This window comes from Lycium barbarum, chromosome 7 (genome assembly GCF_019175385.1).
Source record: "Lycium barbarum isolate Lr01 chromosome 7, ASM1917538v2, whole genome shotgun sequence".
NCBI lineage: Eukaryota > Viridiplantae > Streptophyta > Magnoliopsida > Solanales > Solanaceae > Lycium > Lycium barbarum.
In genome coordinates this window covers 100,184,763-100,205,081 of record NC_083343.1, presented here as the reverse complement: position 1 = coordinate 100,205,081, position 20,319 = coordinate 100,184,763, and the positions used below count along the sequence as shown (strand labels likewise).

The 20,319-nt window shown below is 35.6% G+C and overlaps 2 protein-coding genes across 2 annotated transcripts; both read right to left on the bottom strand.

The window, feature by feature from the left end:
• Positions 1 to 3,086: 3,086 nt before the first annotated feature.
• Positions 3,087 to 14,880, bottom strand: LOC132601653 (uncharacterized). The gene is made up of 7 exons (XM_060314730.1): positions 14,860 to 14,880; positions 14,715 to 14,778; positions 9,002 to 9,392; positions 8,791 to 8,917; positions 8,168 to 8,455; positions 6,829 to 6,936; positions 3,087 to 3,692 (listed from the first exon to the last, which is right to left on the bottom strand). Exons 1-7 carry the CDS (start codon positions 14,878 to 14,880, stop codon positions 3,219 to 3,221), a joined length of 1,473 nt encoding a protein of 490 aa, XP_060170713.1. The 3' UTR covers positions 3,087 to 3,218.
• LOC132603638 (uncharacterized) lies at positions 11,118 to 12,563 on the bottom strand. The gene is made up of 2 exons (XM_060316777.1): positions 11,494 to 12,563; positions 11,118 to 11,424 (listed from the first exon to the last, which is right to left on the bottom strand). The coding sequence occupies exon 1, from the start codon at positions 12,492 to 12,494 to the stop codon at positions 11,664 to 11,666; it is 831 nt and encodes a 276-aa protein (XP_060172760.1). The 5' UTR covers positions 12,495 to 12,563; the 3' UTR covers positions 11,118 to 11,424; positions 11,494 to 11,663.
• Positions 14,881 to 20,319: the final 5,439 nt, after the last annotated feature.

Sequence of the window (20,319 nt, the reverse complement as noted above, 5' to 3'; positions counted from 1 at the left end):
CGATTCTGGAACTAACATCGGATATCGGCCATGTAATAACCGATTTCAGAATTAACATCGGATATCGGCCATCTCACATCACTCAAGTAAAAGAGTTTCATCAAGTATCCATGTCACACAGTCAACGATTCCAGAATGAACATTGGATATCGGCCATCTCACGTCACCCAAGTAAAAGAGTTTTATCAATTATCATCAGTATCTCAACATGTATCATGACAATGAGAGTGCGTACAATGCATGTATCAACATAAAAAATCATGCTCAATATCACTAGTACTAACAGTGGGCACACCAATAATATATCCAAATCGTAAATACCAACAGTGGGTATGCTAACAATATATCCAAATCATAAATACCAGCAGTGGGTATGCCAACAATGTATCCGAATCACAAATACCAACAGTGGGTATGCCAACAATATCTCTGAATCACAAGTACCAACAGTGGGTATGACAACAATATCCTAATCAAGACGATAAACAGAATCCAATATCTATCAACAACTCATGGCATCAAGCCAACACAATAGAACAATCAAACACAACACAATGAGGTGGCTAGTCCCAACACACAACAGGGCCCAACCTAACAAAATATCCAACCCAACTTAATCCTTGAAGGTTCACATGTTATCTTCGACAATATAATCTAAATATGCACTTCGCTATATGAAGTCTCACCAAAGGTAAGGTATAACCTACCTGGATGGATGAACTGCAACACCAACAACTCACTCATTTGCCTTGCCTTTCTGCTAAACCTCAGAACCAAAGTAGTCTAAGCATAATCGAATTCTAGATTAGAAATCATGAAGAATGATATTAATATTGCTACTATTCAAATTAGGTCAATTCTAACCTTAGAAATTGGGGAAACGGGCCCAAAAGGGCAAAATGGAATATTCGGAAGCAAAATATCAAATTAATCACTAGGTGATCATAACCCAACCACTAATTGCTGATTTAACTCATGAATTATCCTAATTTCTTATTTCAAGAAAAACCCCCAATTTGGGTATAAATCCTAAATCTTTGATTCCGAAATTCAACACTAGAAATGGAAGATGTATGATTAACAAGCTTAGATTCATCAAAATCTACATCAACCCCATTCATTTTATCATTAATAAGCCTAGGGAAAATGTTCGTCAAAACCCTCTTTCAACATCCATCACTAAGGGATTATAAAAGGGAGGGGGGAATCTAAGATGATAATGAGTAAAGGAAGAGTAAAGGAACAGGCAAGATTTACGTCCAAGAATATCTCCAAAATATCTACAAGAACTGTTCCCTAAAGCTCTAATTTCGATATGGAAAATAATGAGGGTCAAAGGGCTTTTAACACTTCATTAATTTTACAAACTGCCCGTCACCCGCTTTAGCGGCACTGGGACCGCCCCAGCGGTGCCGCTTCAGCGGTCACTCAACCGCTTCAGTAGTAAAGGCAAAAAAATCACTTGGCCGCTCCAGCGGTGCTGGTACCGCTAAAGCGGGCACCAGACACCAGACACTTACCCAAGTTTCACCATTTGATCCGATTTTCTGACTAATTCCTAAGGCCATCTGCTTACATACCATACACATAGACACACATAAAAACACACTACGAATGCGTCTGTGGCCTCGGAAATTCCCAGTGGAGGTCTCGTTGACCGAGTCTACCCCCGGTGCATAAATTCTAATTTCCCAACGCTAAGTCCCACAATGCATCTGAGTGCATTAGGATCCGAACCAAATACCCACACAAGTTCTAAACAATTTTTTGGACCTCTAAAAATAAACAAAATCCCGAAAAAGGGTTCGTTTACTCAAAAGTCAACTTTGGGTCAACCATTTTTCACTTTAAGCCTATATTTCACAAAAGTTGCCCGAATCCGGTCTAGACACCTCAAGAAGCGTGCCAACCGTCCCCTAGAGTCAAAATGAGCTAATCAATGCTCGGGAAAGGGTGTAGAAAAGGCCATAACGACTAAACGGGTCGTCACAATAACATAATGCCACCATAACTCGTACACGATTCAAGTAGGCACACTACTTCAGATTCAATTCTTACAAACCTTAATCCTCCAAATCCATAGTAAGATGTCTTTATCTTAATTCTTCAGTTTCCATATTTCATTAAAAATCCCTTTCATCATTATCAAGCAAATTATCTCAAACCCACTCGTGGAGTGAATCGAAATGTCATACATCTTTTGCAATAGCTAAGTCAATCATGGAGGTAGTAGTAAACAAAATCTTGAGTGTCTGAAAGTTTCCTTTTCCTCACTCGAACCTTAAAACTAAACATTCTTCTAAGTCAAACGCATCACATATATAATCTCCACATTCCTTCTCCAAATTAAGTGCAACAACCAATAAGTCTTTAAGTAATTAAATCATCACACTCATCCATCGCAAGAGTCATTTATTAGTTGATCACTCTTTTCTCCTAGAAGCCCACGATGTGTTCAAACTTATCGATCAAGCCATGTTCCTTTATCATTCACTTCATAAACATAATAGTCTCACAAAATCAATAGGCTCATAGCTCAAAATGACTCTTTTTTATCACTGCATCCCCGAGATACACTACAAAAAAATGGGTTTTAGCGACAGACGAAATCCGTCGGTAAATAGCATATATCTGTTGCTAAACCAATATAGCTACAGAATAACTACAGAATTTAATTCGTCGGTAAAATCCTCGTAGCTAGCAATTTGCCGACAAAAAAAATGAATCCGTCGCTGGAGTAACGACGGATTGGCGACAGATTATATTTGTTTACAATTTGAGCGACGAATGAAATCCGTCACGATGTTAATAATTTCCGTCGCTAATTGTATGAGTTATTTCGTCGTTTTTTCTGATTGGCGACCAATAATTTTTGTCGCTAATTCCGTAGCCAATTCTTTTAATAAACATTTCTGCATTCCTTTTGGCGACGAAGAATAATTTGTCGCAACATTTGAAATCCGTCGCAAATCTTTTTTATTTTTTATTTTATATAATATTTTAAATACACCTGTCCAATCATATATTAGATATTCATGTAATAACTTAATTAATAGAAACTAATATTCTACAAGGTCCAAAATATATAGCAAAATGCAAAATAAGTTTGGAGCATCCACAACGATAATATCCAAACCGAAAAATCCAAAATCATATGCAACATCCATAAAGTCCAAACAACAAAACTAACAACCATAAAGTCCAAACCAAAAAACTAACTAATGAGAGACTGGAGAGCCACGATCATCATCAGAAACTGATGCATGAACTTGATCAATGTTGGCAGTAGCTGGAGCTGAAACTATAGGTGCCATAGATGATGGATGGTCATTAGGAGTGTCCATCTGAGAAGAGACTAAAGGATTCAATCCACGTACCCACTCAACAATAATAGGAAGCAAGCGATCAGTCAGTGCAGGAATTATGCTATCAGTCAATGCAGGAACTAATCGCGTCACTAACTCATCCAAAGTTCCTGTCGCTGCTGGTTGAGCATTCGGAGGTGGTACTGAGGACGTAGCATTAGATACAGAAGAAGGATGAAGATTTGGCCCATAATATAAATGTGCTTGAGATCCAAGACCATATATTCTTCTTTTCTTTACCCCTCCTACGGCTTCGTAATAGGCTTGACATTGATCAACTTCAGATTGAGTTTGTGACTGATTTTGTAGTATTTCTTGATATTTTTCCTGTAAAAGAGATTGATAATTAGTTAAACTCATTTCACTAACAGTAAGCACATGTAAGAGAACCATTAAATACAGCAAGAATAATGCCCTGAAAGCTTGAATACAATTCAAGATATCTCTGTCTCACTGAAGGAAGCAAGCAGAGCTTCTTTTTTTATTTTTTATTTTTAAGTTTTGATAAGTTCAGACAACAATTCAAAAGCTGAACATCAACAATATAACCAGATTGGTGCTTTCTAAACTAACCACCCTGAATTAAACAAAACCGTTATTAAACTATTACAGTGAAAATTCCTAAATGAAACACCAACAGTATTAACTAAACATACATCAATTAACTTATCTATAAAATAAATAATCTGGTCCTAGAAAAAACCAATAAATGATGTTTCATCATAACACACACCCACACAATAAACAATTATTCTTTCCTCTATTACCTCATAAAAATAACTGGCATGTGCATCTGGCACAAGAAACTGGCTTTCAAAATTTCCATCTGTAGCTGTTGTACTACTAATCACTATGAGGAGACTAGTTACCATCTGTTTAGTTGTGGTTATATTGCTAATAAAGTTTGGACTTTCTTCTGCAATTCATGTGGAATTAATCTGATCCATGGACAGGTTAAGACAAAAGGCTATGAAGTGGTGGTTGGCAAAGCCTAAAAATGAGGTTCATAAAACCATTTTACAATGCATACCAATTGTCATATGCTGGCAAATATGGAAAAGCAAGTGCACTGCCAGGTTTGATAACAAAACTGTCTCACTGGTTCAGTATCCAGCAAGTGACCAAGATGATCACTATGATCATTCATTTATAAGCACTATGATCACTATAATCATTCATCTACAATTGCTTGACCTGCAACTACTAAATTGCAAAGCAAGCTCGCGAGCTAGTAAAAAGAAAATCACTTTCTAAATAATAAGATATAAGTGTTCTCCAAGCAAGTCCTCTAGTTGCACCCGCAACAAGCCTTGCTGGCCAAACGAGCTTGAAAACACCCTTCCTAACACCAATACTAAGAAACACCATTCCTAGTTGAAATTACAATATTTCCACTATCAAAAGAATTAGTACCTGCTAATAAATCATTAAGCTTAATCATGTTAATAAGTTTTTGAAACAATGTAAACTGAACAGTCTTAAAAACTCTCAAATTTTCAACCCAATCACTAGCATTATTACTACTACCTTTACCATCACCAAGCTCTCTATCTTCCTAGTTTGGCTAAACCAAAAACCATCTCCAAATCCCAAATCCAAGAATTAAAGATCCTAAAGCACCAACACCACCAACAGCTATAATAATAACAAGGCTCTTATTACTCAACTTACTACATTTATTTCCAAGTGGGTTCCCACAAAGTCCATTATTTTCTTCAATAAATCTGAGCAGAGATCAATGAAAGAATCTGTGCAGAACTTAGTAATCACTAGTTACTACCAAACAAAAATTTCACACAAGCGGATGTGAAGAGTAGATGGTAAAGACTGGACCCAAGTCCTGAGTAGGAGAAGCTGCATTTTTTGGTGTACCAGAAATTCATATAGATAACAGGTGCATAGATAAAAACCCAACTCTTTATTCAACATTAAGGAGCCAAAGAATTACAGCGGCTTACACAAAAAAAAACTTAGTTCAAATAAACCAATTATAGATCTGTTAAGAAAACAAATTATCTCGAATCAACTAGCTTACATAGATGAAGATGAGTGAGCTTACATCATAGACCATTGCAAGCATTGATATAAAAAACCAACTTATGTACACTTGAGTTCTACAGCCATAAGAAGATGCTTAAAGTAATGAAACTAAAGTCAGCATACCAACAGGTGATTTACTTGCAGAAGTATACAAAATTGACAAATTTACTACATTAACATGATGGTGCCCAATTCCCAACTCAATGATAATAAAATCCAACGGTTCTCGGTTGGTATGATATACTAGGATAAAAGCATCCAAAAACACAGGCATTACTTAGATCACTAGAAGGACATGGATTTTAAGATAAATATTAAAAGTTTCCCAACTCTACATTTGACACACCAGAAAGAACTTTATTTGACACACCAAACCGTTTCAACCGGTCCAACCTGCCAATCTCAAATGGTATTGATCCAGCAATTTTGTTGTCATTTAGCAAAAAGGTGTTCAAGAATTTGCAGTTAATAAACTCAAGTGGTACAGAACCAATAAAAGAGTTACCAGAAAGATCAAGATTAACTAAATAAGGTAACCAAGAACAAATTTGAATAGGTAGTGAACCTGAAAGTGACTTCCTAGAAAGATCAAGTGATTGAAGTGAACTACAAAACTGAAGATCAGGTGGTAGTGAACCAGATAAAGACATAAAAGTAAGTTGAAGTGAAATAAGCCTACTTTGAGAAAACAAAAGCAAAATTATTGATTTACTCTGCTAAAGGAATATGAGTGTTCAGAACACATATTTGTTAACATAAAAAAACTGAACTGAAATCAGACAGTACATGACTGTAAATCTGCCACTTTATATAATGGTAGTGCTAATGTTGTATTAGATTGCTTTGCAAATGGTTGTGTAGTTGAGTTGATATTTAACCATTCCCTTTCCATCTAGTATGTTAAAAACTTACTCGTACCCAGTGTTTAACAAAGCCCTATCAAGACTTGTTTGGTGTTTAAATTAAACTAGCGAATGCAGACGGGGTTTTTTTTACACACTTTTGTTGTGATTAAGTATTTTACCCATCTAGTACTGTGTCTTAATTTCTGGCATGGCTTTTACTCTTGGTTTCCTTATAAGCATCATTTATATATGTAGTTAATGTTTCCCACTATGTTTAAGATAGTATCTTTAAGTAGCTTGGAGGAGATTCCATCTTTTAAACAAACTTACCTTGTGTGCAGGGATTATGTGAGCAGATTGTAAAGGCTTTGCTGATAGTGGTGCTGCTATTTCTGTAGGGTACTAGTCCTAATGTGGTTACTTATAGCACTTTAATGAAGACCTCTATGAGGGATAAAAAGTTCGATCAGGTTTGGCTTCTAATATTGCTATCAGCCATTGGCTTTCGCTCTTTTCTTGAATGTGATGGGACTAAACAAAGAAACTTCCTATAGAAGATTATAGAATGTTGGACTCACATGCACGATTCGGGGTCGCTCACCAACAAAAGATTTTCCATCATGACCGTGTGTATGGACGTGCAAATGTACCTCACTTGGTGTTGGATCTCGACCCTTTTTAATAGCCTATACAAGAAAAAAATATACATAGTTTAGTAACTTCCAAAACCAACAAAAACAACAACCAATGTCACAGTAGAGAATATATTTTGACATATTCCTTTTATATATGCAGTGTCCATATTAGAATATGTTCATGAAAATTTAAAAACTAATTGAAGGCAGGAAATCAGTAAAAAGTTATGGTGAAAATGAGAGAAAAAAATTTAAAAACTAATAATATTAATTAGTCTGTGGCGGTCCATGAACCCATACAGTCAATGGATAACCGATCCTAATCATTATCTTCAGAATTTGTTCGCAAATAGGCTATATCGCAAGTCCGAATAATGAGTAAATCCTCAAATGCGCAATCAGTCCACAACTACTAAACATAACAAATATAACTACGCCAAAATCCATTTATTACTGGTATAAGCTGCAAAATCCATAATGCTAGTTTAAAAAACCTATGGACTATTAAAGATAAGAAGCATCGTAAGAACATGATTAAGCACTTTAGTCAACGAATCCTGACAGCATTTCTCACCTCAGATGATAAACTCCCCTAGATGTAATATATACAAAATAGTGGGCAGACAGTAGAAGGGTGGTACTGACCCCATCTTATGAAACAAGCACTTCAACTAAATCTGTTCTTGATAGTACAGTAGTTATACAAGGAAATTAATTTGCATTCCCTTAATTATCAGAAAAAGTTATGGAGCCACCATCAGTACTGCAAAGAAAGAGAGAACAAAAGCTGGCCTCAACTCAGATGAGTAAACCAATAATGCAGTAGGTGCCGTAAATGCATTTTGGTGCTACATTTAACATGGTTCCCTCATTAGCTTTTTGGGGTAATATACATATCCAACTTTAGTAATTCTGTCAAATGCAGAAATATTAATTTTGTGAGCATAGCAGGGTGGGTAGCGAGAACCAACATGCATGATGGTTCACTATACCCGAAATAATGAGTAAATAACTTAATTAATGAGTGAAAATATGCTATTTTTATTGCTCAGCAAATTTTTTAGTGAGAAAATTAGAGATAAAGGCCAATTCTTTTATATAATTATATAGATTTTCAGCATTTTCAACCTGCAACTGATGAAGCAGTCTAAATTTCCGAAAATAACAAATAACATACAAGTCCAAACTTGCCAACATAAACATACTGCAGCAACTGATGAGGCATTCACCTTCATGATGGCAATTTAGTTAGGCAAACGCCAAAGCCACATAATTAACTTACAAGTCTCTTGTGATGCTCTCCGATGGAAATAGAGCCACCCGTGTGAGTCCCACTAGCAGCTACATCCTCACCGCCACGACGATTCTTTGAAGCTATTTTTGATTTTTCAATAACCTTAGGATCTGCCCAATATTTATTCCAACTTTCCCATGTTTCTTTCGGAACATAAACTGGCCGAATTCCCTCACCTTTTATTGAGCTAACGAAATCACAGTACCTTCTCGCTGCCTTTCTACGCCATTGCTTCCTCACTTCACTATCAATCGAAGAATCCCAATAGAATGCCTTCTGAAATAATTTTACAGAGTAGAGTATAACAATAAACTCATCATCTCAGCAGGAAACATTATAAGACATGAGTTATAAGAAAAGCACCATCAATCACCCAATAAACTGGAAAGTAAAAGAACTGCAGCTTTCTCTAACAGGTGAAAAGAATGAGATTTTGCCCGTGTTGCAAGGAATTGAGACAGAGGGATTATTAGACATGTTCTTGGTTACTTACTATGACAGCTACGATTAATAATAAAGCTCTACATCTCATAGTCAAAGTTAAATAAAAAAATCTATTTTTCGTTCTGAACACTAACAGTAGTTAGTGACAAACATTTCAGTTATTATACCTCGAATTCTCCGAGATAAAAATCTTTTGTCTCTTGTGAGACACTTTTCCAGTTAACTCCATTAGGCTCAATTTCATTCTTGAAAATCTCAGTTATCGTCTCAGAGCATAATCTTAATGGTTCCAACCTGGACAAATTTGAAGACATTATATGAAGTCTATTATAAAGCAATTACAGTATAAAAATAATAATGGTGCAAGCAGAAACTAACCCTAAAGGAGAAAGAAAAATAAGTGTCCGCTGCACGTTACTGTTGCTCTCACCTTCACCTACTGCATCACTCTGAGCAGATGAACCTTCACCTATTGCGTTTCTCTGAGTAGACGCACCCTCGCCTATTACGTTGCTCTCATTAGGTATTATAGGAGATGATTCAGAAATGGATGGGGTGCTGCCATGACCTGATGTTTGAATGGGTGGCGTAGTAGTAGGACATGTTTGAACTTGGTCCTGCCCACCTGAGGAATTGGTGCCACCTTGTTGAGAACTAATTGTGGGAACAGGAACAGAAGGCATATTACCTCGACCAGCGCTACCTCGACCTCTAGTTGAGGTCTTGATTACGCGGCCTATGCTACCTCGACCTCTGCCACGGGCCATATCTATAAGAAGAAAAAATAAAAGGGAATCATCTTTTAGATAATCAGCATGAGAGTAAGCAATTGAAACCACTGATTACACACAAAAAATGGGCAGTAAATTATTGGTTTTGCACAATAATTATGCTTTTTATTATTGAAATTCGACCAACTTCCTGTGACCAAATTCACAAAAACATGTTAGGTTTATGGATCCTCACTTTCCTGATGAAATTTTTATAAGGAAAGTTAAAGGATGAATGTCAAGCTGTATATAAAAGGTGATCAGTTAAAATGAAAGAAGTCAAAACTCCACAAAAGGTCCATTTGCATTAGTAAACTCAGGTTAATACCTTCAATGTTAAGAAATGAAATCACAGTGGATGCGACAAACAGAAATGAAAGAGATCATCACAAGCAAACTGTTTTCGTTAAAGATTACACACAAAAAAATGGACAGTAAATTAAATTGTGCAAAACCATAGAATTATTGCTAGATTTTCAGCATAGTAAGCAATGGATATATTAAGAAAAAGTCTTTGGATTGTGCATACATTATGAAAATGACTAAGAAGCTTAGACATCCAAGACAACCAACAAATGTAGACATATCACATACTTATAACATCCAAAACATATTACTACAAACAAAGGTTAATAAAGATACAGTGGCACATTCCTATCAACACACTAGTCAGTATCTATTTCTTCTTCGAACTCCTCCTCATCATCCTCCTCAGTTTCAGTTTCATATTCATCTTCTGTAGATTCTTCTTCAGAGTCTTGATGCTCTTCTTCGGATTCATGATGCTCTGGAAACAATCCATCATCAATTGGTTCATCCATTTCAATTGCTTCCCCATTTGGATCATGTAGGAGTATAACTTCATCAATGGTCATATTCATATCTATCTCATGGACTTCAACTTCTTCAACTTGGAATGGAAGATTTAGTTCCACTTCCAGAGTTGTGATCACTTCCTCATCAGGTAATTCAATAACATTTCGAGGTTTGACTTTCAATACAGCTAACCAATCATCCTTGTCCTTTTTTGTGCTAGGATAAGACATATAACACACTTGAGTTGCTTGCATCGCAAGAATAAAAGGTTCATATTTGTTAAACCGACGATGATGGTTAACGTCGACCAATTTGTACTGATTATGCTCCTTAACACCAACATTCATAGTTGGATCAAACCATTCACACTTGAATAATGTAGTTTTCTTTAAAGGTGTTTCACGGTATTCCACTTGTATAATCTCTTGTATCCGTCCATAGTAATCGCCAACATTTGGATCCGATATACAAACTCCACTGTTCATTGTTGATCTAGAACTACTGCGACGTAATGTGTGAAATTTGTATCCATTAACAAAACACATTGGATAAGCATATTCTCTTATTAATGGTCCATGAGCAAGACTACGCAAGTATTTGTTCTCAATATGATTGGATCGAACCTATTTTAAGAAAATTATAAGACTTAGTCAAATTTCACAAGCCATTTTAAGCAGTCATAGTTTAAAAGATAATGATTGATGGAGGCTTACATATTCCTTGAACCATATAGAAAAATATGTTTCAAGACTCTCATTTATTTGATCTTGAGATAGATTCGGGAACTCTTTTTGCAAACGTTGCACATACATGCTTCATTGCAACAAAGTAAGTTAAATAGAAACTCATAATATATGGATATATTCTTTATTTTAAAAAATTATAACTTTATAATGTTACCTCACAAATGGATCAACCTCTTTAGTATTTAGTAAAATATAAGTTTGGGCTGTCTTGATTTCTTCAAGGGACAAATCTCTCTTTTTTTCTTCTCCCGATAGTTTGCATGGATGAGTGAATATTGAAACATTTCCTTCAATATCTTCTACAACACCACCATCATTGTTACGGGCCACATTTTGATGACGTGCGATAACATGAGGTTCAAAATAATGAGAAAACAATTGTGTTGACTCCGCCATCAAGTATGCTTCACAAATGGAACCCTCAACACTAGCTTTGTTCCCAATCATGTTTTTAAGAGTTCGAAGGTACCTATAAATGTAAAAACCAATAAATTATTGGATACTTGTCACCATTAAAGAATATATATTTTATATTTACCTCTCAAAAGGGTACATCCATCTGTATTGTACAGGTCCAGCAATCCGTGCTTCATATGGCAGGTGCACGGGTAAATGTTCCATTGAGTTAAAGAAACCCGGGGGGAATATGCGTTCTAACTTACACAAGATATGTGGGATGTGTACCTCTAATCTCTCCAAGTCCACCACTCAAAGAACAGTTGAAGTAAGATCTTTAAAAAACAAACTCAACTCTGTAAGTGCCTGCCACACATTACTAGGAAGTAGCTCACGAAAGGCAATTGGCAATAGTCGTTGCATGAACACATGACAATCATGACTTTTCATGCCAAATAACTTAAATTTGTCCGTGTCCATGCATCGACTCATATTCGAAGCATACCCATCTGGAAACTTCACACCTTCCAACCAATCGAACAAGACAACTTTTTCATTCTTTTCTATTGTATATGCAGCTTTGGGATAGCTTCCATCAGGATTCCTTGCTAACTGTGGTCGATCGCAATATTTTGCAATATCTAGACGTGCTTTCAGATTGTCTTTGGTTTTGCCAACAACATTAAGAACAGTGTTAAACACATTATCAAAGACATTCTTCTCAATATGCATGACATCAAGATTATGTCGTATGAAGTTAGAACTCCAATAAGGCAAATCCCAAAAGATGCTTCGTTTTTTCCATCCGCATGAATTACATATCCTCTTATTAACTTCTTGTGCATCTAACTCAGTTACTTTTCTTATCCCCAACTCACAAATTTGATTCAAAATTTCTTCTCCTATTCTAACGGTAGGTGGTGGCCTTGTAACAGTATGACCTTTAAGAAAGTTTTTACGATCTCTCCTAAATGGATGATTTTGATCAAGAAACATTCTATGACTATCAAACCAAGTTGTTTTCCCACCATGTTTTAATCTGAATGATTGTGTTTCCTCCATACAATAAGGACATGCTAAGTTGCCACCTGTACTCCATCCTGATAACATAGAATATGCTGGAAAGTCATTGATTGTCCACATCAAAGCTTCCCTTAATTAAAAGTTTTGCTTTTTTGAGATGTCAAATGCTTCTACACCTGTCTCCCACAACAAAGTCAATTCCTTTATTAAAGGTTGCAGATAAACATCAATTTTTAGTTTAGGATTGTGTGGCCCCGGTACAATGACAGTTAAGAACATGTATGCCTCCTTCATACACATCCCTGGAGGCAAATTATATGGAGTGACAATTACAGGCCACGAAGAGTATTTTCTCCCCGTCTAAGCAAATGGTTGGAAACCATCCGTACATAACCCCAACCTCACATTCCTTGGTTCAGCAGCAAAAAAGGATTGAGTTTCATTGAAGTGCTTCCAAGCCTCAGAGTCTGATGGATGACGCATTACCCCCTCCTCTTGTATATGCTCGTGATGCCATCTCATGTCGGCAGCTGTAGCAAGAGACGCATATAATCTCCGCAATCTAGGAATCAAAGGGAAATAATACATTTTCTTGTAAGGGACCAATTTCCTCTTACGAGAACCAACACCACGTTTATACCTCTCATAGCCACAAAACTTACAAGAAGTTAGGTCCTCATCATCACCCCAATACAACATACATCCTGAATTACAACAATCAATCTTTTCAACAGGCAAACCCAAGCTACGCACTAGCTTCTTGGTCTAATAATAACTATCAAGCTCTATGTTATCTTCAGGTAAAGCCTCTTTCAAAAGTTGCATAATTTGATTATAACCCCTCTGTGACAAAGTATTCTCACTTTTAATATTTAACATCCTAGAAACTACTGCGAGTTGAGAGAGGGAAGAACCAAGATACAATTTTGCATCAGCGACTTGTAGCAAATCATAAAACCTCTGGGACTCAAGATTAGGCTCCTCCTCCATTGAAGGATTAGATTCCTCCTCCACCAAATGTTCACAGTGATGAGATGACTCAGGTTCAGTATTACTCGAACCCTGGCCAAAGTTCGGTCCAGCTGCATCTAAAACCATTTGGCGATATGGATTATCATATCCCAATTCAAGTTGAGTACCACCATGTAAATCACTATACATCTCACCGGTCACTTCTTTTTCCCCTTGATACTTCCAAACAAAATAGTTCTCAACAAATCCAAACGATTGAAGGTGCAATTTAACGGTTTCAACATCCATGAATTTAATATTGTGACATTTTTTACACGGACATTTGACATCGTCACCACTCATGCGGTTTCTCTGAGAACATGAGAACTCAAGAAACTTATTAACACCAGTTATGAAACTAGAATTAATACCCCCTGGACCATCCAACCTGTCGTACATCCAACCACGCTCTAGATTATCCATAATCCTATTTAATGTTAAAATAAACAAGAAACTTAGAGTTACTTTCTGTAAATAAGTAAGACAATCAGAATGCCATCCAAAGGAAAACAAGTTGAGTTTAAGACCAAATTTTTTTAACTGCAAAAAGAAAGTGTGTTGGCTATGAAGTTTAAGGAGGTAATAATAAACTTTCTTAATCAACAAAGGAAACAATTAGTAAAGACAAGAAAGATTACCAACATTAAAACAACCAGGTATAGATACTATAATCCTACTCAACCAGACAACTTCACTAAAATGCGCCATCAACCACAAATAATTTTAGCAAGGGTAATCAAACAAAAATGACACAGAGAATAGCCCTAACTTTATGAGCCAAATTTAAAGGTAATTAAACAACCTACTGTTTTTTCTCTTAGTTTTCTGGTTGTTAAAGAAGGAAGAAACTCAAGAAATCAATTAAGCAAAACGAGGCAAATCTATTCTTTACAGAATTTCTCAAGATCGTAAGGAATACAAAAAATTTCACCAATTCAAACATTAGGTGAGGTAAAAGAAATCACAAGTCACATTAGGACTTCCCAAAGTGGCTATAAACTTAGTTATGTTCATTTTAGAGAGGTTAAACTTGCTAATTTTAGGCAAAAAAGAGCAGAACCGAGAAGTGCTTTGAAATACTTTCCTTAATCAATGAATCTCACATTTACCATTTGGAATTACTAGCCTTGTCACGGGAGGATCATGTTTACAAAATTTGAAGACTCAAAGTATCACAACAATATTAAATAATTCATGTATTTAGTAAATGAAGTTTAAACATGCCTCAAACTAAAAGTTCTTCGCTTAATGTTAAGCTCATTTTAGGACTTTAAAACTTCTCCATTTCTGGACAAACAGTGAGAGCAAATAGCAATAATCCTAACAAACCTTTCGAGAGCTTTTTGAAGAATTTGATGAAGTACAACTCTTTCCTAAACCCTGCAACTCTTTCCTAAACCCTGCAAGAATGAATATAAATCAAATCCTTCAGTATTAGTGAAACAGACATTTAGCCAGGAAACCAAAAAATTACGTTCTGTAACAGCATAAACATCGTTAAATGTCATAAAAGAGTAAAATAGCATTAAACAAAATAGCCAAAGAAAAGAAGAAATAGATACCCAAGCCGTCACTTTTTTTATCTATACGTTTCCAGATAGCTATACATATATCTACTAGTTGATTATTAGTTTATTACATTCTAACTTAGATTAATGTGCACATAACAAGTAAATTGAGATAAATGCGGTCAACTGAGAATAGTTCTTGCTTGCAGTTCCAATAGTAATAAAAACCCACTATTTTCACACTAACTTCCCAATTAAATTCCATATAATTTCAAGAATGCATAAGAGCACAACTCTTATAACTTATTTTCATAAAGAAGTTGATTAAAAAGAGTACACCTTGGGGGTATTCGGATTCCTAACTTGGGTTTTCATATGGAATTTGAAGAGAAAACTGCAGTTGCTGAAGTTGCACCCATATTTTCTTGGAAAACTAATTTTTGATGCTAAACAGAGAAACTAAACTATATTTAAGAAACCCAAAATAAAACAATTGTAAAATTTCTCCTCCTTCCAACACACTGACACATACAAGGTGGCAACAAAACCAAAATTTATGTTCTTTAACAGCATAAACATTGTTAAATGTCATATACAAAATTCAAGCTAAGCAATAAGTTCCCCAAATCACAAAGACCGTGATCAACCTTGTTGATTTTCAACAAAAACAGGAAAATAAACAAGACCCACAATTTATTCAACTATAATTCGTACAAGAAAAACAAAGTACACACAGAAATTAACTGAATTTCAACTCAAACAGAAAGAAGGATGATTTTCAACAAAAAAAAAAAATAGACCCACAATTTATTCAAAGAAAGAAACAGATTTGACACCTGAAATTCAACTCAAACCCCCTCAAAAGAGCCCTCTCTTTGATGAAACAACTGCTACTGCTGAGAGCTAAGCAACTCTTACTGAGGTTTTTAGGGTTTTTATGATTATTATTGATAATACCCAGTGCATGTATAACTGCTACTGCTGTTGCCTCTCTCTCTAGTGCATGTATGTGTCGCCTTTCATAATACCCAAACCCTCAATTTTTATCTATACGTTTCTAACCTTTAAGGGAAAATGTTTATATCATTTACCCACTAGAAAAGGTGGCCAGCTGAGCTGAGCATGACCAAAAATACAAAGAAAAAATGGAAGATTGATGATATTTACTTTTTTAACAGATATAGAAAAGCAAGAAAGAGAGAGAGAAATAAACAAAGTAAATCACCACGGTAAATGAGAAATAAACAGAGTGAGAGTATGAGAATGGCTTTGAATTGTTTTCCGGTGGGTTTCAAGAGAAAGAGAAGATGGTGGGTTTGAACTGAAGAGAAAGAGGTGTTAGTGCGTTTAGAGAAGATGGTGGGTTTATTTTATTTCGTTTATAAAAATAAAACCAAATTTTATTTAGCGACGGATACATTCTGTCGCTAACAATTAACTTGAAATTTTACCCTTTTAAAAGATAACGACGGAAATAATCCGTCGCTACATACGTCGCTAATCTGTAATAAATTTTGCCGCCCATGGTTTGTCGTAATTTTAGTAGCTAAAATAAAGGCGCACAATTTTCGAGCCAAAATATAGCGACAGATTTAAAAATCCGTCGCTATTTCGTCGTTAATTTAGATATCATTTCTTTTTTCATTTTTCTGGCGACAAAACTCTAATTTTGTAGGTAATCCGTCGTTAGCTAGAGACAGAATTAATTGTGTCGCTAAAATCTGTCGCTAAAACCCGTTTTTTTTGTAGTGATATCATGCGAACCTGCAAACTCGACATTTGCAAAAAGACTATACCCGACTATTCCCACAAGATTCAATTATTCATAGTAATTCTTCCCAGACGAGCACATCCACCACTTATGCTTGTATAGCATAATCCATTGGAATTCCATTCCTTACATCCCTGTTTTGTCAAGTAATTGAAGACTCTTCACATGCACCTCAATACGGAGTCCTACTTCTTCACACCTTATCACAGAAGGTCATCTTTCATGTTTATATACTTTCCAAACTTCTCTTCGTAGCTTCATCAAATATTCTTCTTGCCCAATCAACAAGTTTTTGAGTCATAGCTGTAATCCGAATCTGATCACACGTCCTTATCACGTTGTCACATCTCTTTCCATACCACGCGATGTTGCATTCAGCTGCTCATGAGCAAATCTAAGAACTTGTTCTCACTATCTAAGAGAGATATTGGAATAATGAAGTCCATGCCTTAAACGAATCACGTACGCATGATAAGGAATAAAAGAATAGAAGTTCCCTAAATGTCCTATAGCCTCTCGAGGATGGGTACAGACGTCGACGTACTAATTCGCAAGCCTATACTAGCCATTGCTCTTGTACTCCTGAGACCGGTGAACCTAAAGCTCTGAAACCTAATTCACGAATCATGATGACACCTACACTATCTCCTCAGTAGGCGAACATCCCTAAAACCTTTAATCATTTTAAAATAAGTGCAAGTAAACACGATGAGAGTACCACTTAACTAGTTTTATACATATAATAAGTGGGAACATAACCAAAGACTCGACTAACTCATAAATCACATTCCGGACCTAATTGAATGGACGAAACTTTGAAATTTCTTCATTTCTCAACCTAAGGATTTCCAAAATATCCTTTTCTTTGCCCAAAACTCATCCGAAAGCATTGGGAGTTGTGCCACCTATCCCCGCAAGTCATAAACATTAATATGAATCTAATTGAACCACCAAATTCCCAATCCGGGTCTTATTTCTTCCCTTAACCATCTTTTCACCATAAATAGACATATTAAATACTAAAACTGATTAACTGTCAAAAACCAACCAAACGAACTCTAGAATTAACTCTGTCAATTTCTATAGGTCATAAATAATGTTACGAATCTAATGAAATCTTCATATCGCCAATCAGAGCACGTTTTCTCAAAACCAACAATTAATCCACATGATTAAATATCGGGATTTCCAAAATGAAACCTTTTCCGAAAGTGAACCAAATGACATCCGTTTGACTTCAAATTTTGCAAGCAGGTCAAAATAATTATCACAGAGCTTCTGGAATAGACAACATGCAAAATAGAGTATCGGTTTTCAAAATTACCAACTAGGTCATTACAATAATACAATTCAAATTATACAAATAAATGAGAAATATTATATTTGTATGCTAGTTAAGCTGTAGAGGAACCGCTACAAAGTTTGTCATGTAGTAAATGAAAGCAGCTACTATTAGATAAAAATTCTTAGTAATGATACCAACAAGCTTATTTATGGAACAACAAACCAAACCTCGAGATCGCTAGATGCCACCTCTTTTGATTTAATGATGAGTGATTTTCCTAATTAATAGTAACTTTCATGATTTCAAAAAAAAAAAAAAAATACAATCATTTTTCAGTATTATCTACTCCATAATTCTTGTTTAGATAAAGACAATTATTACTACTTTTCTAGAGAGTGGTAATAACTCATAAAATAATGTTGTAAAATCATTCTAAAAGAGTTAGTACAATATATCAAAAGATGAAACAAGAACAATAAAGAGATAAAGAGAGACAAGAGATGAGAGCTTTCTTATTCATCCCAATATGTTTCAAGTGTTGTTCAAGTATTTTCAAGTATTTTCAAGTATCTACAATATGAATCCCTATGCCTCTATTTATAGTGGTGCATAAAGGCATATAAAAGGGTAGATATAAATATGACATTCAACATATGAGAATGTGGGGAAAATCATGGGTGAAGTGGGAGACATTCCATTAAACCTTTGAGATCATGGAGGAAGTGGGAATTTATTTCTAGAGTGGTGGACATCCACACTTAATATTTCATAACACTCCCCCCCCCCCCCCCCCCCCCTCCCCCCGGATGTCCATGTCTTAATAGATGATGTGCCTCGTTAAAACCTTATTAGGAAAAAACCCAGTGGGAAAAAATCCCAGTGAAGGAAAAAGAGTACACATATCTCGTAATACGCATTGCTAGCTGCCTCATTAAAAACCTTGCTAGGAAAACCCGGTGGGACAAAACCTCAGCTAAGGGAAAAAGAGTACAGCGCGTATTATACTCCCCCTGATTAAAGTATCACTTAATTGTTGGAGACAACACATCCAAATCTTGTATATCAGCTTCTCAAATGTCAAGGTTAGCAATGCTTCAGTGAACATGTCCGTCAACTTATCAATCGAGCGTATTTGTTGAAAACCTATTTCACCTTTCTGTTGAAGGTCATGTCTGGAAAAGAACTTTGAGGAATGTGTTGTATTTTGTCTCCTTTGTTATATCCTTCTTTCAATTGAGCTATGCAAGCTTCGTACAATATTGTTGAAATTTTCATTTCCAAATAAACATCATATTATTGAGAAATGTGTTGAATTATTGATCTCGGCCAGACACGCATTTCTGAATTGCTTTGTATAAGTATCAACAATTAACTGCCATGTCGAACATCATAGTGTGGCAGTATCCTCACATGCAAATCAGTACTTGCTTGAAGACCAAACTTCATGTAATAATATAAATAATGCCCTGCATTTACATAACCAACAAAACCTTGATAATAGTTGTTAGGACAAACAAATCTATATTAATAATTTCTTTTGCAGTATGCAATACAATATACTCATCATTATCATGAGGTCAAAATGATGTTTATTTATATTTAGCGACATCACAACCATTGGGGTACTCAATGGAATCGCTTTAACCTATATAAAGATTTGTTGAAGCTTTATTTTCGTAAACCTTAAATGCTTCAAACCAATTTAAATCCCTACAAATTTTCTTTTATTGTCTATATAGCCATATCGACAACAATGAATTATACGCATTCAAAATTTTCATATATTGCCAGACTGATAAGAAACCCCATTGCATCCACCACAGGAGAATACATACGTTTCCATACAATAATGTCAGGACTTTTGCGAAAAATCTTTATGCCACAAGGCACAAGCCGTACTTTATTTTTACGGATTTTATTTCTCATTTTACTTTTCGCACAAGAATCCATGTGTACCCCCACTGACATTATACCTTGAGGTCATTGTACTATAGGTCCAAAACATCACTTTTCGAAGTGAAACAAAATATACTTGAACTGCGTATTTTATTTGACCAATCATTATATCTATCCATATTCTTTGACAGATTTGAATTCAAGATCCTCATCACCATTATAATGTTGAGCGCTACATTATTTCAAAGATACCGTCGACGGTTATTTGATATCGGTTCCAGTGGGACATAACTTATCGAGATCTCTTCATTTTTTTTTATCAATTTCAGGTACCTGAACCTTTCCCAAGGTTTTATGAAGGTTATGTCGTGGTGCTCTTTAGAGCACTTTCCTCATCATATGACCATCTTAATTGTTTGCTCCTCTCCTTCTTCAAGGAATTTTACTTTTGGAACCGATTGGTCTATCGCCATA

Excerpts from the sequence above, each read along its gene's own strand:
- LOC132603638 (XM_060316777.1), bottom strand. The coding sequence starts at position 12,494 with ATGTGGACAATCAATGACTTTCCAGCATATTCTATGTTATCAGGATGG.
- LOC132601653 (XM_060314730.1), bottom strand. The coding sequence starts at position 14,880 with ATGTTTATGCTGTTACAGAAC. Across the intron at positions 8,918-9,001 it reads ATTTTTCTTTCTCCTTTAGG|GTTGGAACCATTAAGATTAT; the intron begins GTTAGTTTCTGC and ends AAATTTGTCCAG. Across the intron at positions 6,937-8,167 it reads GAGAGCATCACAAGAGACTT|GCTATTAAAAAGGGTCGAGA; the intron begins GTAAGTTAATTA and ends TTTCTTGTATAG.